The following is a 24812-nucleotide window of genomic DNA, read 5'->3' as shown; positions in this document are numbered from 1 at the left end:
ACTATTTCTGCCAATCAAAATCCAAGCACCATGCTCAAGTTTAGTATAAATAGGGTGTTAAGAGGGTAACCCTCTATTTTGTAAAAGCAAGCACCCTCTATCCCTAAAATGCTTCTAAAACCTTGTGCTTCTGCCATGAGCTGTTATTAGTGATTAAATTCAATTCAAAGTTTTTCCCCTAAAAAACTTAAGATTTTTCAAAGTCCACCATTTGACTCCAAATAGGTTCTCGGAGGTCCCCTATAGGCTATAACAGCACTTCCGCAGGTTTTAGACGGCAGAGTTTTAAATAGACAGTACATGATACATTCCGATATTCGAATTTTGAAGTTTTTTTCAAATTCGAATCAAATTTGGACTACTCCCTCGTTGAAGTACACAAAAAATAGCTTGAAAGTCGAAAGTTTTTAATTTCGAAAATTCACCTCCAAGCTTGATAAATCTGCCCCTTTGTGTAGTTGAAGTGCCAGGGCCTATTTTCATTCTCAGTCCAGACCTGTTGCTAGTGATACCGGGCAAGCAGATTGAGTTGCAAACTGTAGCAGAATAAAGTTCAACGAAAAAAAAATAATAAAAAAAGGACCAATAGCAAAGAGACTGTAGTTTGAGCTGTGACATAATAAAGAGACAGTTGCGCTTCCCCGGATGCCCTGCAGGTGGCAGTCTATATGCAACGTCTCCACTTTCCCCTTAATCATTTACAATGTTTCTTTTTCTTTTTTTTCTTTTACTTTAATTTGCTGCAAGTTTTGTTCCCAGTCTGTCAGTGGGAAGTTTCCCCTAGAGGTGGGCGCAGATTGCTCAGAGTCTTCCCCAGGCGGGTGGTCGGACAAAGGGGCTGCACTGGGGCGAGGGTTTAATCTGTAGGAATGTGACCTTGCTGTGACCTTGCAGCAGACGCAGAGAATCGCACACAGTCGCAGCAGGGAGGGGAGTCGCGGGTGGCAGTCTCAGTGTCTCAGCCATGCCTGTGGGTGACACAGCTCCCAAGCACCCAGCTCATTCCCGGCTCATCATGACTATGGGAGACTGACGCCGCCTGCGATTTTATCCGCTCATTCTGCGTCGCCGCCGGTGTGTAGAGTCGTCGCGGGTCTCTCAGAGGATTTACAATGGGGCTGCCGACCCTGGAGTTCAGCGATTCTTACCTGGACAGCCCAGACTTTCGGGAGAGGCTGAAATGCCACGAGATCGAGTTGGATCGGACCAATAAGTTCATTAAGGAGCTGATCAAGGACGGGAACATGCTGATCGCATCGCTCAGAAGTGAGTAAAATCGCACGCGTGTAATTCTATGTATGAGACAACAAGGGACACATGAAATCACTGGGCAGTCCCTGGGTCTGGCACATCTTGTCTATGGGGTTGTCACTTCTCTGGGCCCTGCTGAGGGGCCACACACACACCAACTACTACTTTATCTTCTTGTACATGGAGGAAAATCAGGCTCTTAGTATTCCTTTAGTTGTTATTGCGAGGCAACTTCGGACGACAATAGAAAACGAATCGCCGCGTGTGAATTAGCGCAGCGATTTCGCCGCGATTTGCATTGACGCCAGCGCCAAAGTTAGCAAAGCTATTTCGGCTTAAAAAACGCAGCGACAACTCGCGCAGAATCGCGGCGAAATCGCGCCGTGTGCCCCTACCCTTAAGGGCAGATTTACTAAGGGTCAAAGTGAATTTTCGAAGTTAAAAACTTTTAATTTCGAACTATTTTTTGGACACTTCGAATATCGATTAGGCCTAAATTCGACTAAAAAAGTTCGACTTTGAAAATTGAAGTACTGTCTCTTTAAAAAAGTTCGACTTCGAGACTTCGCCACCTTAACCTGCCGAATTGCTGTTTAGCCTATGGGGGACCTCATAGAACTGATCTGAAGGTTTTGGGCAAGTTTTGAGATGTCAACATTTTTTTTTTTAAAAATCCTTCGAAGGATTTTAAATCGTTCGATCGTACGATTCTACTTCGATCGATGGTCGGATTTCGATCCTTGATTAATATGCCCCTAAGGTAAGTTTTTTTTTGGTCGAATAGGTCCATTTTCGATCAAATAGGTCCGTATTCGCCAAATTCAAATCGTACAAATCGAAGGAATAGCCCATTCGATTGAATTCAATTAGAAGTTTTCCCCCCCCCAAAAAAACTTTTTTTTTTCAAAAAGTACATTTTTTAAAGAGACAGTACATGATAAATTTCGATATTCGAATGCTCAATTATTTGAATTTGAAATGAATTTGGACAATTCCCTTCAGATTATTTCCAGCTTTCAAACTGGGGTCACTGACCCCATCTAAAAAAACAAATGTTCTGTAAAGGCTACAAATATGTTATTGGTGGCTGGCGGTGGTTGCGCTGTGTGGGGGGGTTGGTGGCACTTGCGATGGGGGCAGGGTCGGACTGGAGGTCCCCAGGCCCACCGAGACTGCTGCCCCAGGGTCCCCTTCCGACCACCTAATGCTGCTCCTACGCAGTGCGTATTTACTAGGGATGCAATGAATCCACTATTTTGGATTCGGCTGAACCCCAGAATCCTTCGCAAAAGATTCAGCCGAATACTGAACCGAATCCATATGCAAATTAGGGGTGGGAAGGGGGAAAAATTTTACTTCCTTGTTTTCTGACAAAAAGTCACGCAATTTCCATTCCCGTCCCTAATTTGCATATGCAAATTATGATTCGTATTCGGTTCGGCTGGGCAGAAGGATTCGGCCGAATCCGAATCCTGCTGAAAAAAGCCAAATCCCGAACCGAATCCTGGAATCGGTGCATCCCTAGTATTTACGCATGCGCTGGAGCTCCGAGTGTGTGCGCATGCACCATCGCATAATGCTTTTCTGGCATTAAGAAGCCTTTGTATTGCGGATGTGGGTACAGATCTGGGCCGGCGGGCTCCACCATTGTTTTCCCAGTGTCCCACCGGGCAACTCGGACCCTGGGTGGGGGGCCCCCAGTCTGACACTGACTCTCTACCTCATACAAAAAGTTCTTCAAAAGCTTAACAAACCTTTTAAAGGGCATATTAAACTGACTACTGCTGTGTATCCCAAGCTGCCCGACATTGGCAACATCTTATTTCTCACTGATAAGGTTTATTCCCTTTTAATAAGGCTAACATCCCGTGTCAGTGACCAGAATGGTAGAATACCAGGTGGCCACCCAATCCCCCTCACCCATAGAAACATGTAGAAATAAGCAGGAGAACTTAATCCTAAAAATGGCATATTTTATATAGTGAACTTATTGCACCAGCCTAAAGTTTCAGCTTGTCAATAGCAGCAATGATCCAGGACTTCAAACTTGTCAAAGGGGGTCACCATCTTGGAAAGTGTCTGTGACACTCACATGCTCAGTGGGCTCTGATTGGCTGTTGAGAAGCTAAGCTTAGGGCTCGTCACTAATTATCCAGCAGAAAATGAGCTTCCCCTGTAATATAAGCTGATGCTACAGGTTTGCTGATTATTAAATTCTGATGCTAATTGCACTGGTTTCTGTGCTGCCATGTAGTAATTATCTGTATTAATTACTAATCAGCCGTATATTGTGACATTTCTATTCTATGTGTACTGTATATTGTGAGTGGGTCCCTAAGCTCAGTAAGTGACAGCAGCTCAGAGCATGTGCAGTGAATCAGCAGAAAAGAAGATGGGGAGCTACTGGGGCATCTTTGGAGACACAGATCTTTACTGCTAAAGGGCTGTGGTTGCCTTGGGCTGGTACAGAAGCACAAAACATAATGTACAACATTTCTAGCTCCTTCTTAAGTTAAGCTTTAGTTCTCCTTTAAATGTATTTCATGCCCCAACAGAACCATTGATGTATTGATTTTTGTACAGTTTTCACCCAGTTGAGTCATAATGAGCTTTCGTACTAGAAACCCTGTACACTCTCTCTCAGGAAACAATTTACATTCGTATTAACAACTTTGTACCAGTTCGGTAACCCGCAGCAACCAATCAGATGCTGGCTTCAAAGCCGTTTTCTTATTGGATGGTGCAATTTTGTGAGCTGGGACAAATGTTAATGCACAGGGCCTTACACTAGGAAGACAGGAGCAACCGTCCAGAAGAGGAAGGGGTAATGGTAGGAAGCGAGAATTGCCTTCTCAAGTGCAAACCAACAGTAATATTAAAAGACAACTCTAAAGCCTGCGGCATAAAACTTGGTACATGTTTCTAAGAAGAGCCGTGCTGGTGACTTGGCAGTGGCACCCTCTTGCCAGTCTAGATCAGCTGTGGGTGTCGTGGGTGCTGTGGTGCAAACGTTCATGTCCCTGGGCAACACACTGAATAAATCAACTGTATATGTGATGCTGTACGGCAGCCCTATACACTAGCACCCTGCATATGTTCCAGAACTGCAACTCCCTGCATCCCTCTGTATGAACAGCTGATTGAGCCGTGCTGAGTTGTGTAGTTCAGCCTTAAAAGCAGGATGCTGGGGAAAAAAATCAGCAGAAGAATCTGTGGGTGGATATGTCAGTTCTCCAGCTCATTGGCAGCGTAATTAACAGTGGGAAAGAAGGCGTCCATGGCACTAGATTCATGGGGTTCTGTGGAATCACTCGCATCAAAGGATTTGGGAAATAGGAAATTCTCCGTGTGTTGGTTGGTTCTCAGACCGTCCGGCTGCCCCCTCTCAAGATGGTTTGGGAAAGTACTTTCCTGTTTATAATTACTAGAAATAATGGGATTAGATGTATACATTTTCCATTAAGGAAGCTGGGAGTTGCAGCTGAATGCAGGCGTCGCTCTGAGATTCAGTTTATTGTCACAGGTCCGATTTCATTGGGGAGAGATTTGCTAACAGCCGTCACTGCCGGGAATACTGATTCATTGCTAATTGGGTCGCTGCTTTTGGATCTCGGGGAACAATTCCAGATTTCCCTGGAATTGGAACGTATTGGTTTTAAAGGGCCACTATAGTGTTATTTTTTAATGGTTCATATGGATTTATCTAATGGAAATCATAAGATCCCAAAGTATATTTTATTATTATTATCCTTTATTTATACAGAATCCAGAAGGGGGTGTTGCCTAGCGCTGCTGTGGCTAAGCATCCCATCTTAGGGGGTGTGGTCAGCTGAATGTAAATGGCACTCTCCATAGTAGTAATAACTCACTAGTATTCCTCATAGTCTGTGCAAAGTGATAACATAAATCATTGCCAGCTTAGGCTTTCCCTTCTAGTATAGACAATTCCCCGGGAAATTGCATGGTATAAGTGACCCTGTAAATAAAGGACAACTAAACCGCCAAATGACCTTCCTTTTATGCCTATGATATCAGTTTGCAGGAGTGACCAATAAAGCCTTTAGTGGAACGCAAAAAACAACTAATGGGAGAAATGGTTGGCCATGTTGGATCTGGATGGCAAAATGGCTGCGTCTTTTAGCTGGAAGGCTTGCTTGTTGGATTGATGGAAATCTTCTGCTGGGTTACAATGACCAGGGTTTGAGTGTTAGAGCCCTGTCCTTACTGCCTGCCGATGCTCTTTAACTTGAGTGCCTGCTGTGGTGCAAGGTAGTGGTTGGGAAAAGGAATTCAGGTTGTGCTTTATTAATGCTGGGTAAGTAACTGCCCCCAGAGGTGCTGACAGCGGGGCAGGGCGCAAAGTGCTTAAAACATGGTGACCTTCACCTGTTTTTAACACTTTGCACCCTTCCCTGAAATCAGTTAATGACCCTTTTGGTGGTCTCTTTGCATGTGCCCTGGTTAGTCATGGGGGTTATTTGGAGATGGTAAATCTTCCAAAATTTCTATTTGTGCACAAGCTCAAAGCAGAAAATCATTATAGTATATATAGTATAGTATATACAGTATATCATTATAGTAATGTACCATCCTATGTTTAAATGCCAAGCAGTTATTATTATAGTATACAGTATAATACAAGATTATAGTTACAGTATAATTGCTTTCCTTCCTATTTGGTGTGATGGACGTATGGAAGGATCTAGGACAATGCCATCGGCTCGCAAGCAACATGTTGCGCTCCAACCCCTGTAGTCTGCTAATCCACATAGGGGCTACCAAACAGCCAATCCCAGCTCATATTTGGCACCTCCAAGAACTTTCGCATAGTTATGTTGCTCTCCGGCTTTTACAATTGAATGTGGCTCACAGGTTAAAAATGGTTGGGGATCCCTGATCTAGTATATAAATTGGCAACAATAAAGGGGTTATTTACTAAACCGAATGCAAAAATCACGAATTTTTCAGAATTTATTAAACCCTGAGGATGGAAAAGTCAGAATCTGAAAATCCGGCATCTCAGACTTGTCGAGGTTGCATATAAGTCAATGGGAGAAGTCCCAATGAGTTTTTTACAATACCCTGAAGTTTTCTGAGTTTTCGGGCAAAATTCGGATTTTTCATGATTTTTTCAGATTTTTTCCCTCAAACAAAATTTTCAGGAAAGTGAATTAATAAATAAACCCAATAAACTGAAATGAGTTTTTTTCAGAAAATATTGAGATAGATTCGGACATTGATAAATAACCCCCTTGGTGTCAATCACAGGAATAACTATGAAATAGTCTATTTCATGTCCTTATGAAATAGAGGTATAGGATCTATTATACAGAATGCTTGGGACCTGGGGGTTTCCGTATTAGGGATCTTTCCATAATATGGATCACCATACCTTAGTTCTACTTAAACAAATGTAAGCATTAAATAAAACTGATAGGATTGTTTTGCCACCAATATGAATTTGTGCAGTTTAGTTAGTATCAGTGTATTGTATTGCAGTTGAAAAATATTTTTAAAATGTTAATTATTGGATTAAAATGGAGTCTATGGGAGATAGCCATCCTGTAATTTGGAGCTTTCTGAATAATGGGTTTCCAGGTAAGGCTAGGGCCACACGGGAAGATTCAGGGAGATTGGTCGCCTGGCGACTAATCGCCGCGTCTTTGAGGCGACTAATCGCAGGCGACTTTAGCGCTAGCGGGTGCGAGATACCAGCAAGCCATTCAGGGAGATTAGACGCGCGATTAGTCGCCAGGCGACTAATCTCACTGAAATCTTCCCGTGTGGCCCTAGCCCTAAGGGATCCAATACCAACTCTAATCTGATTACAGTTGTATGTACAGTCAAGAGGGTTTCTATAATGACCATGCACAATGGAGTCCCTTAAAGGTACAGGTACAAGGCTCACCTGGTAGCCAGCCCAGTGATACTTGGGTAAAACAAAAAAGAAGGAGGGGGAAGTCAATATAGAAAGACTGATATTTGTATTGACTATTTCTGTGCATTAACCCCCACCTGAAGGCATGCACACTGGGAAGCCAGGAAGTGGCCAAGTATCCCTTACAGATCTGGAATGCAGCCGGAATAGTAGCAGCCAGTCAGTACAGGGGCTGTAGCGGGGGTCAGACACATACAAACAAAGAATGTATAGGCATGGCTGGCTTGTGTGGCCCCTGGGGGCAGGAGTGGGAAGGAATAGTCATGCACATCAGTTCCACCGGCTCTCTAAGTTGGCTCATGCTCTACTGCTGTCTGAGGCCCACTCTATAGTGTAGGGCACTGGAAAGGCTGCTCAGAATCTTTGGTCTGGTCCAAAAACTCAGTTTCAGCTGAAGATTGTTATTACAGGTATTGGATCCGTTATCCAGAAACATGTTAGCCAGAAAGCTTAGAATTACAGGAAGGTCATCTCGCATAGGCTCTTGCCTTTTCTTTGTAATAATAGAACATTACTTTGTACTAGAGTCCAACTAAAATAGAATTAATCCTTACTGAAGGGAAAACAATCCTATTGCATTAAATACATTTTTACCTTTAAGCAGATTTAACGTATGGATATCAATTCAGCCGGATATGTTCTGCAGTGCTGAGCTGCAACTCTCTGCAGTTGACTGTGGGGACTGATATAAAATATATTTCAATGTACCTCTGTCGTTCTTGTTCTTGATGCTTAGTAGTTATTACTGATGTGCAAATAAACTTTTCCTGGGGGCACTTTCTCTTGGCTGTAAGTGTTTATTGTAATCCCTGTAATTGCTGTGCCGGCAGCTTGGAAGCAGGTTTGGGCTACAACCACTCTATTGCCAAGTATAGTATTGGGCCTTTGGCACTTTTTTGAATTTTGGAAGGCGGCAATGGGTAGGGATAGTCTAATAAGTCTTGGATCCAGTGTCAGACTGGGATGCCAGGGGCCGACCAGAAAACCTTAGTGGGCCCACTTTCCAAATTATTATTCCTCCTCTCCTCAGTCAACCTCTTTATTCTCCTAGTCTTTCATATCTACTTACTATACTTTTGTCTTCCATTATTGAGCCTCTTTTTTACCATAAAGAAATAGAGAATGACCATGATATACTCCAAATAATTAAAAGCAAGAGGGTCCACTGACACTTGGGCCCACCGGGACTTTTCCTGGTATCCCAGTGGGCCAGCCCGACACTGCTTGAATCAACTCGACTTTCTTCCCGTTGGCTGGGCTGGTAAGAGCCATGTGCAGTTTTCTACTCTACTTCTATGGGTCTTTTTAAATGGATCACTGCGGCAAATCATCTATTACTGTCTTGTACCTCCTTTATCCGGAAACCCGTTATCCAGAAAGTTCTAAATTACAGAACGGATGTCTCTCATAGACTCAAATAATCCAAATTTTAAAAACTGATTTCCTTTTTCTCTGTAATAATAAAACAGTATCTTGTACTTGATCCCAACTAAGATATAATTAATCCTTATTGGAGGCAAAACCAGCCTATTGGGTTTATTTAATGTTTACATGATTTTCTAGTAGACTTAGGGCATAAAGATCCAAATTACGAAAAGATTGGTTATCTGGAAAACTCCAGGTCCCGAGCATTCTGGATAATAGGTCCCATACTCACAGTAAGTCACATGACTTGGGGCAGCTGGGAAATTGACAAAATGTCTAGCCCCATGTCAGAATTCAAAATTGAATATAAAAAAATCTGTTTGCTCTTTTGAGAAATGGATTTCAGTGCAGAATTCTGCTTGAGTAGCACTATTAACTGATGTGTTTTGAAAAAAACATGTTTTCCGATGACAGTATCCCTTTAATGTTTACATGATTTTCTAGTAGACTTAAGGTATGGAGATCCAAATTACAGAAAGATCCATTATCTGGAAAACCACAGGTCCAGAGCATTCTGGATAACAGGTCCCATACCTGTACACCCATAAATTGAATGATCTATATCCATGAATTTCACCGGATACTAAGGCATAAACAGCATCATCAAATTACATTATATCTCTAAACCGGAATTAGAGAGTGTAGAGTGTCCTAGTGCATTCCTGTTTGTGCCATTGTTTGTTTCTGTTTGGCAACATGTTTATTCTCCCCGGTGTAGCGCACGGAACTGCTGATTATGTTGGAGCTGTAGAAATAAACTTTCCCCGTAACAACATTGGTGCTCATTGTATCAAGTTAATAAAAACCCAACCAAAAGGAACATTGTGAGGCACAAGGGACAGCAGAACAATCCAAAACCAGGAGAGATCGTTTCGGGGAAGGGGGGGGGAGCAGAGAGAGGATAATTTTCTGCTCCTTGCGGTGGCATTTGCAATGGGTCGGCAGTGGTGGGAATGCAACACCCAAGAGGCACCAAAAGAGGATAAATGGTTCAATTAGCAATTTCAGAGAGAGAGAGAGCGAGAAGGACGGGGCAGCTTGTAGGGAAGTAGGAAGAAAAAAAAGAATAGGAAGAGTTCATTGTGACATTCCAGATGGAAGAAACAGACTGAATCGTGACGTTAACTGAGAAGCCAATTAAGAATGTATGATAACGAGCTTAATGGATGCTGACAGGGTTTTACAAATCATATGTATGTCATCCCCTAGTGCTGACTTCTGGGCATCACATTATTGGTAGAAAAGCTCTTTGAACCCTTAGTTTGGGCTAAGAAGTCAGGTTGCTTATGAATGTGGGCAGCAAGCTTTCTGTTTGATCCTTAAACGAATTTTGTCATGATTTTTATAATGTAGTTTTTATTTCTAAATTACACTGTTTACACTGCAAATAATTCACCCTACAATATAAAATTTCATTCCTGAACCAGCAAGTGTATTTTTTTAGTTGTAATATTGGTGTGTAGGTGCATCTCAGGCCATTTTGCCTGGTCATGTGCTTTCAGAAAGAGCCAGCACTTTAGGATGGAACTGCTTTCTGGCAGGTTGTTGTTTCTCCTACTCAATGTAACTGAATATGTCACAGTGGGACCTGGATTTTACTATTGAGTGTTGTTCTTATATCTACCGGGCAGCTGTTGTCTTGTGTTAGGGAGCTGCTATCTGGTTACATCCCCATTGTTCTGTTGTTAGGCTGCTGGGGGGGGGTGATATCACTCCAACTTGCAGTAAAGAGTGACTGAAGTTTATCAGAGCACAAGTCACATGACTGGGGGCAGCTGGGAAACTGGCAATATGGCTAGCCCCATGTCAGATTTCAAAATTAAATATAATTTTGGGAAAGGATGCATTTTGAAAAAAAAATTATTTTTTTCCCTTTAAAGAGTCCAGACATGTATTTCCAACTCCTGAAAATAGTGTATGTGGCCCTCCCCATCGGCTGGATCATCTGGCTGGTAATCTGCGGGTGAGAAATTAATTTAAGGCAAAGACCACATTGGCATTGATGTGGACCTCTTCCAGTGTGTTTCTCTAGGCCCCCACCAAGATCCAGTCGTTGACCCCACTCCCAAACAATTCGATTATCCCAATTTAACCCAGCACAACGATTGCCAAATCAGGCCAAAGATTTGGTTGGCTGGTGACCTCGCTAATCAAGTGTATCTTACAGTGTATGCTTAACTGGCATGTTGAGATGAAAGACTTCACCCACCATGTTGAATAAGAGGAATTCCCTATTCATTTTGCCAGTATCCACTGTTGGCTAATGACATTAATGGCAGTGTTGCTGAATTCCTGTTCTGACCAATCTGGCTGCAGCCATGGTGGTGGGGGGGGGGGCAATGACAAGCAGTTTCTCGGATTTATAGAGTAGTTTCAGCTCCCCAGGAAAATCATCTGTCTGTCTTCAACCTTAAAGCAATGGAACTTGGTTGTTTTGTCTCTCCACTATTGACCACAATGATCTATTTTTCCAAGAAATACTTCCTAGTGTGTAACCTAAGCACCCCTTAAGAACTGTTTTGGTATAGATTCTGATGTTCTTGAGACAAAATATGAAGCACACATACAATTTGTCATAACCATAATGTGGCCCACAACACTCAAAATCAGCAAGACATTACATTAAAAGCCTGTTGCCGATTGGTTGTGGTGGTCTATGGCACTATTGCAACTTTTCACTGTTAATAGTAATAAGTCCCACTAGGTGACTAAAAATGATCTTGATCACTTTTCATTCCATTTAAAGGGAATGCTTTTCCAGGAAACATGTTCTAGAGAAGGCTGTTGTGGAATCTTGTAGTTGTAGTTCAACAACAACAGCTGGAGGGTTGCAGTCTGAAGTTCCATAAATGGCTTCCCTTTAATTTGGTCCCCATTGACTTTCACTCCTGAACCAGCAGTTCATTGGCCTATTCATGAGGCCAAACGAATGACCTTCCTGACCAATATCTCATTGGCCATGCAAGGGCCCATACAAACTGCCGACTGTCATCCCAGTTTCCCTTCCGCCTAATTAGCTTGGTCAGCCAAAGATTGGGTGCATCCTCCCTTGTATGTCCTTTTTAAAGATTGCAAACTTTAATTCTTTTTAATTTTACAACAACCCAACATAATAAGAACAATAAAGTTAAATCAATTTCTGTCCGATCTCAAGTCATTGGCCGCTCATTTAATCTGGTGCAGAATTGTATGCGCTGTAATCAAACATGGATTGTGGTTGAAGGAATAGTTGAATTCTTGTTTATTTTTCCCGGAAAAGTAAAATAAAGGAAATAAAAAATGACACTGTTTTCATTGGCTGCAAAGCTGGCCATTGTTTGTCAAATTATACAGTAATTGGGTTAAAGTTATAGTGGGGCTCGAGTTACATACAGAAAAGAAGGCTTCATTTACTGGGCACTGTCTGCTATAACTAGAAAAGCAAACAAAAAGCACAGATGTCGTGGCTGCACTTAGTAACAATCGATTCTCTAAGCCTGCTGTCCTTGGGAACATTCTTTTGGATACTTGGTAGAGACTATATCCAGTTAGAGTCTGGTGACTGTGGGATAGCAGGTATAGTAGGGAGAGATGGTACCTATAGTAACAGTGGATAATAGTCTCTGGGAAGGGAGTGTGACTGTGGGATAACAGGTATAGTAGGGAGAGATGGTGTCTATAGTAACAGTGGGATAATAGTCTCTGGGAATGGAGTGTGACTGTGGGATAGCAGGTATAGTAGGGAGAGATGGTGTCTATAGTAACAGTGGATAATAGTCTCTGGGAAGGGAGTGTGACTGTGGGATAGCAGGTATAGTATAGAGAGATGGTGTCTATAGTAACAGTGGATAATAGTCTCTGGGAAGGGAGTGTGACTGTGGGATAGCAGGTATAGTAGGGAGAGATGGTGCCTATAGTAACAGTGGATAATAGTCTCTGGGAAGGGAGTGTGACCGTGGGATAGCAGATATAGTAGGGAGAGATGGTGCCTATAGTAGAACGGAGATAAATTAAAAGCAATGGACTGTGGCTTTGGTGTAGCAGAGACATCTGGGACAAAATTTAGTAGATTGAAGTAGATTTGATTCTGCATATACCATGAACATGCATTTGCCCCTCCAGAGTGAGTTGGCAGTTTGTAGAGGGCCTTTCTGACAATGTGACTGACCAATATCAGGCATATCAGCATGTTTATCAGCAGGAAGCTCTTGTTGGATAAAGGTCACATCAGTGCACTGATATTGTACTCTACAGACTTGTGCATGCACACACAAATTTTGAGGCCAACAACAAATATTTTGTATTAATTCTGACCTGAGATCACATTTATTAAAAACTGCACACAAGTTTAAAATGTGCACACAAAATATTTTTTTTGTGCACATAGGTGAGAACGTTGATGTTGAGATGTAGGGTTCACAACTTCAGCCACATTATATTGTTCGTGCGTTGTCATTAATGATAACCACTCGGTGTCTCTGCTACACTAAAACAAAATTATGTTCAAGCCAATTACAAAATGTTTTTAATAGGAAAGTTGAAATATGAATTTCCACTCCCTGCAGCTACATAGGTGGTACGTCCTGATACTTGACATGAAAGGACTTTCCACTTTTGTTCCCTGCCAAGCCAGTTTCTGTTCAAATAAAATCCATGCATTATTATACAAAAGTCATTTTAATTTAAGGAAAGTGATTTGTTTAAACTGCTAATGAGACGCTGTTGTAAGCATGAGAGTAAATATGAGGTTATTGTGGCATAATCAATGTTCTGCTGAAAACTCAGGCAAGGATGGGACTGCAAATGAAGCTGAGGTCAATCCTAAACATCTGCTGCAAAAGGCATCCCAAATAGCTTAATCAAGTTGTTTACCTTCTAACAGCATGCTCTTGGCTTGTCTCAACATCAACTAACCTTCACTTGCAGACCCTCAGTTTGATTGGAGTTGGGGGGAGACCCTGCTCTTCAGAGCCTCTCACTCCAGAAGAAGTTTGTTGACAGAGTGGACATCTTGTTTTAGCCACAGCAGCTGTTTGAGGGACCCAGCATAGCATTGTAAGTAAACTTGATACCATCTCCATAAAGGTCCTCGTGCCTTCCCAGAAATGTCCATGGGCTGCAAGCACTGCCATTGTATCTGCAGAGATGTGCAGCAGGGTTGATGGGATCAATCTCTGGCCATGTCCCATCTAGTTTGTGGCCACTGGAAACTGATCTCCAGCCAGGAGCATGTTCTTCCAATCTGCTTCTGTGCATGGTCCAGATGGATGACCTCTGCCCAGGAGATAGTAACTGGATATGGCATGACATGGCCAGCTCCACTGCACAACTCTGCATATTCAGTGCCAGTATGGGGGGCCCAGGGACCTTTTAGAGAAAGAAGATGTGCTTTGGGTGTGGGGCCTTTGTAGGGGTTGGGGTCAGTTTAAAACTGGAGGTAGGGACTTCGTTCTCATGTCCAGTGGGCACCAACCCAGAGAATAGAGGGCTTGGACTGGTTTAATACCATGTTGTCCCAAGATCAGGTACAAGTGCTCATGTCTAAGGGCAGGGCTCCATATATATGTAAACTACTTGTACAGATATATGGAAACCACATCTGTTTAATATCCACAAAGAAGACAAGAAAAAATAAAAGTTAAAGATTTTTTTTTGCAACATAAGATTTCTTTACAAACACAGCAATCAGGAATGCTGATTTCTAACCTGTCCGTCTCTTCAACTCTCGCCTGAGAAATGCAACGTGTAGCAACAAGTTGATTAAATCCACAAACTGCCGCCCGCGTGGAATCAGCTTTTAAATGAGGTTGAGGATATTATTTCACTTGCAAAGAGAAAGGACACAAGTCCCAAGTGGTAAAACTGTTTTTCTTCAGAACAATTCCATTTAATTTTAGGAAAAATACCGCCAATTGTTTCCCTAATTTCTACGTTGAGTTTTGCTGTCAAACTAAGATTTATTATTTTTGAACTAATAGTAAACCCAAAAGAATGCGCTAATTTTTCATAACCCTATTGTGGTTACTGGCATGAGCAGGAACAGCACTGCCTTCTGTTGCAAGTGTGCATACAATGATACATAGTACTGTAAGGGCAGAGACAGACGAGAAAATTTCGGGGAGATTTAATCGCCCAGCGACAAATCGCCTCTTCTTTAGCCGACTAATCTGCCTCCCACTAGAATCTAAATCGCCGGCGGGATGGCAATTGGAGTGCTTAGTTTTCCGAACTTGCCTCACGATTCCAGGGGGCAGTTTGGGGAGATTAGTCGCCCGAAGAAGAGGTGATTTGTCGCCAGACAACTAATCTCCACGTGTGTCTCTGCCTCTTAATGTGCTCTGGTTTTGTTTGCAGTGTTCTGTTAATAACAATTGCCCCAACAACTTTTTGCCATCTTAAAGGGAATGCTCATCTTCCCAATCAACTTTTTTGGCCCTTAGGGCAGGGTTCCACCGACGATTCGGCAGATTCGATCCGACAGTCGTGTCGCATCAACAATTGCGACACGATCCGACACTAGCATTACTTACCTTATTTCTGTTGCATCCGACGGAAATCTAAAATATAAAATTTCATTCCTGAACCAGCAAGTGTATTTTTTTAGTTGTAATATTGGTGTGTAGGTGCATCTCAGGTCATTTTGCCTGGTCATGTGCTTTCAGAAAGAGCCAGCACTTTAGGATGGAACTGCTTTCTGGCAGGTTGTTGTTTCTCCTACTCAATGTAACTGAATGTGTCTCAGTGGGACCTGGATTTTACTATTGAGTGCTGTTCTTAGATCTACCAGGCAGCTCTTATCTTGTTTTAGGTCTGGTTACCTTCCCATTGTTCTGTTGTTAGGCTGCTGGGGGGAGGGGTGATATCACTCCTACTTGCAGTACAGCAGTAAAGAGTGAAATTCAAACCAGTTGCAGATTATATCAGAATATCACTCTATATACATAATACTAAAAGTTAATTTCAAGGTGAACAACTATTTTAAACAAAGATGTAAATGGAACTCTCAAAGAAAGCTCAGCTTAGTTGTTAATTGCCTGTACAGGTATGGGATCTGTTATTCAGAAACCTGTTATCCAGAATGTTCCAAATAAAGGGAAGGTCATCCCCACATAATTCACATAATTAAATTTTTTTTAAATGAATACCCTTTTCTCTGTAATAATAAAACAGTAGCTTGTACTTGATCCCAACTAAGATATAATTAATCCTTAATGGAAGCAAAACAATCCTATTGGGTTTATATAATGTTTAAATTATTTTTTTTAGTAGACTTAAGGTATGAAGATCCAAATTATGGAAAGACCCATTATCTGGAAAACTCCTGGTCCAGCATTTTGGATAAAAAGTCCCAATGCTAAAATCTTAAGAGGGGCCCAGCGCACTCCGATCCCCATCCTCCCGCCCACTTCCCGCTTCTGCCCACTTTCTACCCTGACTCCGCCTATCCCTGCCTCGGACTCCACCCAATCTCCTCCCTATGCTCCTCCCTATAGATTGAGTAGTTCCCTATATAAGGGATGGGAATATTTATTTTGAGTTATTAAAAATAGAGACCAAATGGATTTTTTACTTAGGCACAAGGCAACCCCTAGGTCTAAATTTTGACGTTTCCTGCTATGTATAATAGTCAGTCCATTTTTCCCTCTTTTCTTTTTCCCTATTATTAATAGATTTACTTTGTACTTTGTATTATGTATTCTGTAATTAAGTTAACCTATGTATTGTTTTGGCCTTGGGGGGTGTGTCTATTGAATCCTAGGATTTGAATGTCATCTTTGAGCAACACATCGGGTAGCACCGCCTACTTGTTTCCCATTGGCTATCTTTCTTTTAAATATCCTGTATGTATTGTCATTGTTCAGCCTATGACTAAGTGTCCATGGTAGACATGAAACTCGTCAGGCCTTGGTTCTTAATTATGGATAATAAAATGTAAGCTTTTTAACCTCTTACAATCTGACTCCGATCTTACTACTGTGTGGGTCCAGACTTGTGCCAGCCTCCTTTAATGTCTCCTGGTGTGTGCTCCCTCTGGGGCGTGTGCATCCGGGCCCACCGTGCATAGCGGTAAACTCATTTAACAGATTTAAAATATTGCACATACTGGTTACACATTTGTATAGTTTTAATTGCCTGTACAAAGAGAAGTGTGTAGTTAAAGTGTATAGTTGCCATTTGAATACAATCTCAATTGTTTGAGATTTGCTAGTGAAAGGGGCAGTTTACAAAATAGTTGAGCTAATTTGTTCTCTTATGCAAATAATATATTTCATTTAACAAGTTAATGTATTGGCCATGCTACAATACTTTAAATACAGGGATGGGACCTGAATGATTGACGCCTGGGGTTTCTGTATAATGGATATTTCCGTAAATTGGATCTTCATACCATACTGAAATAAGATTAGAGCATGAATTAAACCCACTAAGATTGTAACTGGAGTGCGCTGTGCCCCTCCTGCAAAAAAATCTTCAGAAGGGCCCAGCACACTCCTCCCGCCTCTGCTCGCTTCTCACCCTGACTCCGCCACTCCCCGACCCCCTATGCTGACTTGCGCTCTGCTTCCCCGCCGCAGGTAAGAGAGAGGCTGGGGATGCGAGCGGGTTTCTTGTTAGCTATAGTCCACCCCCCTTCTCCCTGAGACCCCCTACGACTGCGGGGGTCTGCTTCCTCTATAGTTACGCCACTGTCTTCAACAAGGATTCATTATATCTTAGGTTGGATCAAGTGCAATGTTATTTTATTATTACAGAGAAAAATAAAATCATTTTTAAAAATTTGGATTATTCGGGATAAAATGGAGTCTATGGTCTAAGACGGCCTTCCGGTAATTCTGAGCTTTCTGGATAAAAGGTTTCCGGATAATGGATCCCATACCTGTATGTCTATATCTGTATATACGGTATAACCGTTTCCTGATACAGCAACTGTACTTATGCGTGCCCCGGTCTGTTGTTTATTTGCAGAATTTTTCAGCTGGCTGGGAGAAACGATTGTTATTCTTAAATGTGCTTTTCTGCACGATTACCTCAGAGAGTTACAAATGCTCTGTATTCCTTACATGTAATTATTACAGCATGCTCTTACAAATAACTGTCAGTTGTGACTTTTCGTAGGCAGCGTTTGCTTAGAAAACGACCTGCTGTTATTCCACAGAGCGGCGCTTCTCAAGTACAGTTCTACTGGAAATGCTTGGTTTGCCACATATTTGGCTACTCTTAATTCAATGATCATTAGGGCTAATGTGCGTTATAGTTTCTTAACTTATTTCTGTCTGAGCCAGGGAAATCGAACCCTGAACTTTGCTTAACACCTTCCAGCATACTGTTGGCTTGACTCATTGTAGCTACTGGTCTATAACTAGACTCAGTTTTGATGGATATATCTATTGTCCACCTCACCCAAATGGCCAAAATTCTGCATAAGACCGACATGTTCATCGATTTATTAGGTATCCAGTTAGTGCTCCATCATTCTTAACTACTTGTAGAGGAACCTAGGATCTAATTAGGCCCTCTGTCCAATAGGAGCCTCTGTAGACCTGTTGGTAGAGGACCCCATTAATGCCCAAATGCCATTGGACGATGAGTTTTTCGACTCATTAATTAATTACCAATCAGGGGTCAGCCATGCAAGCTATTATTTTGACCCCATACACTGGCTGCTAATTAGGGTGGTCCCCTTTTCTAGGGCCGGAAAATGGGCAGGGAGGTGGATAACGTAGGCGGGGGCAGAACCGGTGACGTTGGGGGTGGGACTGGTGACGTTGGGGACAGGACTGGTGATGGGGGCAGGAATGGTTACATGGAGATCAGCGATTGACTGATGGCCATGTCATTATTTTCAATGTCCTGCCTGGATTTCCTCATCTGGAAATCCGGATAGGAAGGTTTCACCCGGACAGCCCTTCCTAATACAGTCCAGTTGAAAGGTGGCAACCCTACTGCTAATTAAAGCCATAGCTTCTAAGAACTCCTGTCCAATCAAATTGTGCCATAGAGTACAGACAACTTTAACGGCCCTGCACGTGTCTTCAGAATTCAATATTCTAGACTTTATTGTCAATGCAACTATATACTTGTTACAGTGTACTGAAATTCCATCTCACCTAAGCCCCCGAGGTACAAGATATAAAAACATGATAATGAATAAATAATAAAGACCAATTAAAATGTTACGTAAAACAGGTCCCATGTAAGTCTCCTTTCCAACCCCTATCTCTGTTTTTTGGTTTGTTTACTTCAGCTACATCAATCCTTCTAGCACTGCCTTATTGGCACCTCCATTCTCCCAGAGGCCACTCCACCCCTCTCAATGCAATTGTGGAATGCAGGCGTCCCAGGGAGGGAACTGTGCTCAGTCTCTGAATTACTGGTTCTGCTAGGAGCATACACTCTGTTTGCATTGCTTGGTGCACACACAGGGACACACAGGGATAATATATGTCCTACGCTCTAATAACCTAGCAAACAATTTAGTCTTTAACTAGCAGGGTGGCTTGACTGAGTCACTTTCCCAATATGCTTTAGTAGACTCTGGGGAGGGACTGTGACTGTGGGATAGCCGGTATAGTAGAGAGAGATGGTGCCTATAGTAACAGTGGGATAATAGTCTCTGGGAAGGGAGTGTGACTGTGGGATAGCAGGTATAGTAGGGAGAGATGGTGCCTATAGTAACAGTGGGATAATAATCTCTGGGAAGGGAGTGTGACTGTGGGATAACAGGTATAGTAGGGAGAGATGGTGCCTATAGTAATAGTGGGATAATAGTCTCTGGGAAGGGAGTGTGACTGTGGGATAGCAGGTATAGTAGGGAGAGATGGTGTCTATAGTAACAGTGGGATAATAGTCTCTGGGAAGGGAGTGTGACTGTGAGATAGCAGGTATAGTAGGGAGAGATGGTGCCTATAGTAACAGTGGGATAATAGTCTCTGGGAAGGGAGTGTGACTGTGGGATAGCAGGTATAGTAGGGAGAGATGGTGTCTATAGTAACAGTGGATAATAGTCTCTGGGAAGGGAGTGTGACTGTGGGATAGCAGGTATAGTAGGGAGAGATGGTGCCTATAGTAACAGTGGATAATAGTCTCTGGGAAGGGAGTGTGACTGTGGGATAGCAGGTATAGTAGGGAGAGATGGTACCTATAGTAATAGTGGGATAATAGTCTCTGGGAAGGGAGTGTGACTGTGGGATAGCAGGTATAGTAGGGAGAGATGGTGCCTATAGTAACAGTGGATAATAGTCTCTGGGAAGGGAGTGTGACTGTGGGATAGCAGGTATAGTAGGGAGAGATGATGCCTATAGTAATAGTGGGATAATAGTCTCTGGGAAGGGAATGTGACTGTGGGATAGCAGGTATAGTAGGGAGAGATGGTGCCTATAGTAACAGTGGATAATAGTCTCTAGGAAGGGAGTGTGACTGTGGGATAGCAGGTATAATAGGGAGAGATGGTGCCTATAGTAACAGTGGGATAATAGTGCATTCATTTGTTTTCAAAAATGTGTTCCAATATATCCCCTTTCACAATTAATCAGTTCTGCTGCTGTTGTACTCGTTCATCTCATTGCTCCACAGCAGCCAGTCCCCTATGCATTTCCCTTCACTGGCTCACATTCAAGACCCATCACAATAAAAATCCTTTTTTATATCTCAGTTCTGAGATCAAGCTGCATTCTGTCATGCAACCTGCGCTCTTCTTCTGACCTTCACCTCTCAGATCCTCTCATCCCATTCCCGACTGCAAGCGTGGGTGTAACTAGGGTCACATGGGCCGGGGTGCAGAGCTTGTCTCCTGTAGGTCTGTGTTCAATTGTACACCTGGTATTTAGACCACTGATTGCGAGATTTCCCTAGAGTTTCTTTCAGTCTCTGAGAATCCCTGGCAGGAGCTAATGACTCTCCTCTTCCTCCCAAACCTTCAAACACTCCCTATTGAGCCACCAGTTTAAAGGAGAAGGAAAGCTACTGAAGCAGTTTATTGGCAATAGATTAGATACAATTGTGCATGCTATAATACTATATTTATTCTGCAGAATGCTTTACCATACCTGAGTAAACAGCTCTTGAAGTATTCTGTTTTTTTAGGATAGCAAGTGCCATATTGGCTTGGTGTGACATCACTTCTTGCCTCGCGCATAGCTCTGGGCTCAGATTACAGCAGGGAGGGGAGGAAGGAGGGGGAGAGGAGCAAACTGAGCATGCTCAAGCCCTAGCCCTGGAGGTTTAAGCTGAAAACAGGAAGTCGGATACAGAAGCCCATGTATAAACAATAGAAGGAAAGAAATGTGGTGTTTCTTTTGACAGAGGACTCAGAGCAACATTACTTTGAGGGTTTACTGATGTATTTATATAAACCTTTCTAATAAAGCTTACTTAATTTTAGCCTTTCCTTCTCCTTTAAAGAAGCAGAATTTAATGCATCTTGAGTCATCTGAAATCAACTAGTTATCCTCTTTCTTATGTTTCAAACGTTCCCGAACCCCTTTCGACTGTAAGCTCTTATGAACCGGGCTCTCAGATCTTGTTTTTATCCTGTAACCCTTGTCTGTTAAAGTATTGTAAGACCCCTGTATGTTCTAAATGAATGTAAAGTGCCATGTAAACTGCTAGCGCTATATAAATAAATGATGATGATATTCTATTAACAAAATCTGGATCTCCATAGCTTGGACGTTCCTATTAATTGTAATAATGGGGTCCTCTGTATTCAGGTCCTCATCATTGAAGATCCCCAGGTAGAACTTCCACATCATGCGTTAAAGAGACAGAGATCACAGACATTATTATGGTAGAATGGAAGGAATATCTTTGTCTCATATCAAGTTCGGGCAGACAAGTCACATGGCTTTGCTACATGCAAGTGTGCATGACAAGATGTTTAGCTTTAGGGCAATGTGTAAAAATCAAGTGTGTTCCTAAGGGGGGAGAAGACGTGTTTGCTGGTGAAGCAGAACGGTGGGAATCCAGTACGTTTCTTCTCCTCGCTGGCTGCCGCTTATGAGGCCCTTCGCTCTTGCATTGGGCTTTTGTAAACAGTGTCTGGCATACGGTGGGAAAAAAGGGAATCCAAACTGCTAGCGCTTTATTTCTCTTAGGGGGTTACTTACTAAACTCCCACTGCAAAAATAACTAAAAAATTTTTTTTATAAAATCGGATTTTTTAATAATCATGAATTTTTCGGAATTTATTAAACCCTGTGGATGGAAAAGTCCGAATCTGAAAATCCGGCATCTCAGACCTGTCGAGGTTGCATATAAGTCAATGGTAGAAGTCCCAATAATTTTTTTGATATGCGCTGGGTTTCGTGCAATACCCCGAAGTTTTTGGAGTTTTCCGGTGAGTAGACCTGTAGCAAAGTTTGTACCCCTTATGAGAACAAACAGAAGAGAGGGCATTAACAAAAAGAGAATAAAAGGAGCAGGATCAGAATGGGTTGTGTGAGGCCCACCGGGGCCACTATCACAGGGGCCCCCAGCCCTGTCAGCCTCCACGTATGCACCTTATACTTCGTTTTGCCGCAATAGGGGGAAGGAGAGAATTGGTGGGAGCGACAGCAGAGGGCAGCAGCGATCAGGTCTGAGTCAGTGGGGCCCACCGGGTTTTTTCCCAGTGTCCCTCTGGCCCAGTCCGACCCTAAACAGGAGCATGAAAAATCGTGAAAGACGGATGAAAAAATCCAAAAGAAACGTGAAAATCGGATTTTACCTGAAAAGCTAATTTTCGGGAAAATGTAATTATAAATAAGCATAAAAAACCAGAGTGGATTTGATCGGAATTTGTAGCAGAAAATATTGAGATAAATTCGGACTTAGATAAATAACCCCCTTACAGTCAATGTTCTGTTTACCTTAAAGGTACAAGCACATGGGACAGGCACTTACTCTCCACCATTGCAGGTGCCATAACATCAGAATTTCCCTTCCCATCGGCATTAATGTCACTCGCCGGTGGGAAAACATATGCGTCGCTTGTGCTTCACATAGTAGTTGCCTCGAGAGTTTTACATTAATGCTTTACCTGCAATTTACATTAATGCTCAGGGGAAGGAAGCTTTGGACGTTTTTCCCAATGACTGGAAAGAAAAAAAAAAAAATATATATATATATATATATATATATATATATATATATATATATATATATATAGTTGTTTTTTTTGCGTAGTTAAAGAAAAAGTCATTCGAAGCGATTTTCCAGTATAAATTCATTTAAAATGTTCAATCAGGTCAACATTATTTATAAATGGAACTTGCAGTTGAATGTATTTATTCTTTGCCGTTCCCTTCTCAGTCTGCCTGACTACAGCTACAATGTATTAGAAATCATCTCTCCTCCAGCCAAGAATCAATTGCCCACAATGCCTTGCGTGCTCCCGTTTAGGGTCAGACTGGGCCAGCGGGTCACTGGGAAAAAACCCGATGGGCCTCACTGACCCAGACCTGATCGCTGCTGCCCCTGGGATAGTGGGCCTCACACAACCCATTCCGATTCTGCTCCTTTTATTCTCTTTTTGTTAATGCCCTCTCTTTTGTTTATTCTCATAAGGGGTACAAACTTTGCTACAGGTCTACTCACCCATAGCAACCAGTCAGCAGTTTAAAAGCAAGTAACTAGTTGGTAGTGACCAAGACTATCTTATAAAATAGCTGTTGAGTTGTTTCCCCAAGAGACCTGCTTATCTTAAATTGTTATTATTGTTTCTTTGCTTATCTTAAATTATTAGGAAAGTATCTAAGTGCACCTGCCAGGTATTCTGAAGTTTTTCTGGCTGTTCAGTGCAGGAGATCAAAGAGAACGTCGAGACATTATAGTAACAATCCGGGACAGTGGGCTGAGCTGTCAAAATCGGGACTGTCCTGCAAAAAACGGGACTGTTGGGAGGTATGCTTTTGTTTGTTCGCATAAGTGGTTATAATAGGTAAAAACTTTGCTACAGGTCTACTCACCCATAGCAACCAACCAGCAGTTTAAAAGCAAATAACTAGTTGGTTGCTCTGGGTTATTGCACCTGGGCCTACTTTGTGCCTTTTATTACTATCTTATAAAATAGCCGTTGAGTTGTTATGTCATTTTTTCAGCAAGTTTTATTTTATTACTCTTGAATTAATTGCCTTTCTTAACTCTTTCAAGCTTTCAGATGGGGGTTGCTGACCCCTCTAGCCATAAACCTACTGCATTTTGAGGCAACAGTTTTATTGTTATCGAAACTATTTAATACTAATTTTTATATTCATGCTCTCTTCTTTTCATTTATCAATCTCTCATTCAATCCAGTGCCTGGTTGCTAGGTTAAATCAAACCCTAGCAACCAGATCACTGCGGAAATTCCCAACTAGAGAGCAGCTGAACAATAAGGTTAGCAAACTCAAAAATTAAAAAATGAAGACCAATAGCAAATTGTCATCTGGGAATGGGAAAAGAATGCACTTACAAAACACAGCAAATATTTGTACCATTTTACAAGGGGGTTAGGCAGCAGATTTATATTCCTTGTTGCAAAGCCTTTTAATACAAAAGCTGATTGCCGTGGTAGAAATTCTTTTTGCACCTTTGTGTACATTGTACTTTATGGAAGTCCCTTTTTGTTTGGATTTTGCACCGGAAAATAACAATAGGTGTGTGTTCTATCTCATACAGCTTATTATTCTGCCCCACCTCTGTGTTCCGATGCTTCATTCCCCAATGTGATCTTTGGAAAATTGTAGTTAAAAGCGGCTGCTGTCATAATGGTCTCCAGGGAATAATCAGAAAAGTGGGAAAATAAATTCTTGGTATACTGTATGGAACAGTATCTGAACTCAGCTGCCCGCATGCTCCTAAAAGACATCCAACACTCTCTTTATGCCAACCTTCTTATGTGTGGCATTGTAGGCCAAAAAGAATGGCTGCAGGTAATGGGTGAGCAGTGAGATGGGACCCAGCCCCAGTGAACCAACGTAACCCTGAATGCAACCAACTCACTCTACTATACCTGCTATACCACAGTCACACTCCCTCCCCAGAGACTATTATCCCACTGTTACTATAGGCACCATCTCTCCCTACTATACCTGCTATACCACAGTCACACTCCCTCCCCAGAGACTATTATCCCACTGTTACTATAGGCACCATCTCTCCCTACTATACCTGCTATCCCACAGTCACACTCCCTTCCCAGAGACTATTATCCACTGTTACTATAGACACCATCTCTCCCTACTATACCTGCTATCCCACA

At 42.2% G+C, this 24812-nt stretch overlaps 1 protein-coding gene across 1 annotated transcript in view; it reads left to right on the top strand.

Moving 5' to 3' along the window:
- The first annotated feature begins 704 nt into the window (after positions 1 to 704).
- arhgap42.S (Rho GTPase activating protein 42 S homeolog) overlaps positions 705 to 24812 on the top strand; it is a 166963-nt gene continuing 142855 nt past the window's right edge. The window contains exon 1 of the mRNA XM_018250342.2: positions 705 to 1266. Within this exon, the coding sequence (XP_018105831.1) occupies positions 1113 to 1266 (154 nt within the window). The 5' untranslated portion in view covers positions 705 to 1112. The remainder of the gene's footprint in view (positions 1267 to 24812) is intronic.

The sequence above is a fragment of the Xenopus laevis genome, chromosome 2S, assembly GCF_017654675.1.
Source record: "Xenopus laevis strain J_2021 chromosome 2S, Xenopus_laevis_v10.1, whole genome shotgun sequence".
In the NCBI taxonomy this organism is placed as follows: domain Eukaryota; kingdom Metazoa; phylum Chordata; class Amphibia; order Anura; family Pipidae; genus Xenopus; species Xenopus laevis.
The sequence above is the reverse complement of the archived record's forward strand: the minus strand, read 5'-3'. Positions and strand labels throughout refer to the sequence as shown.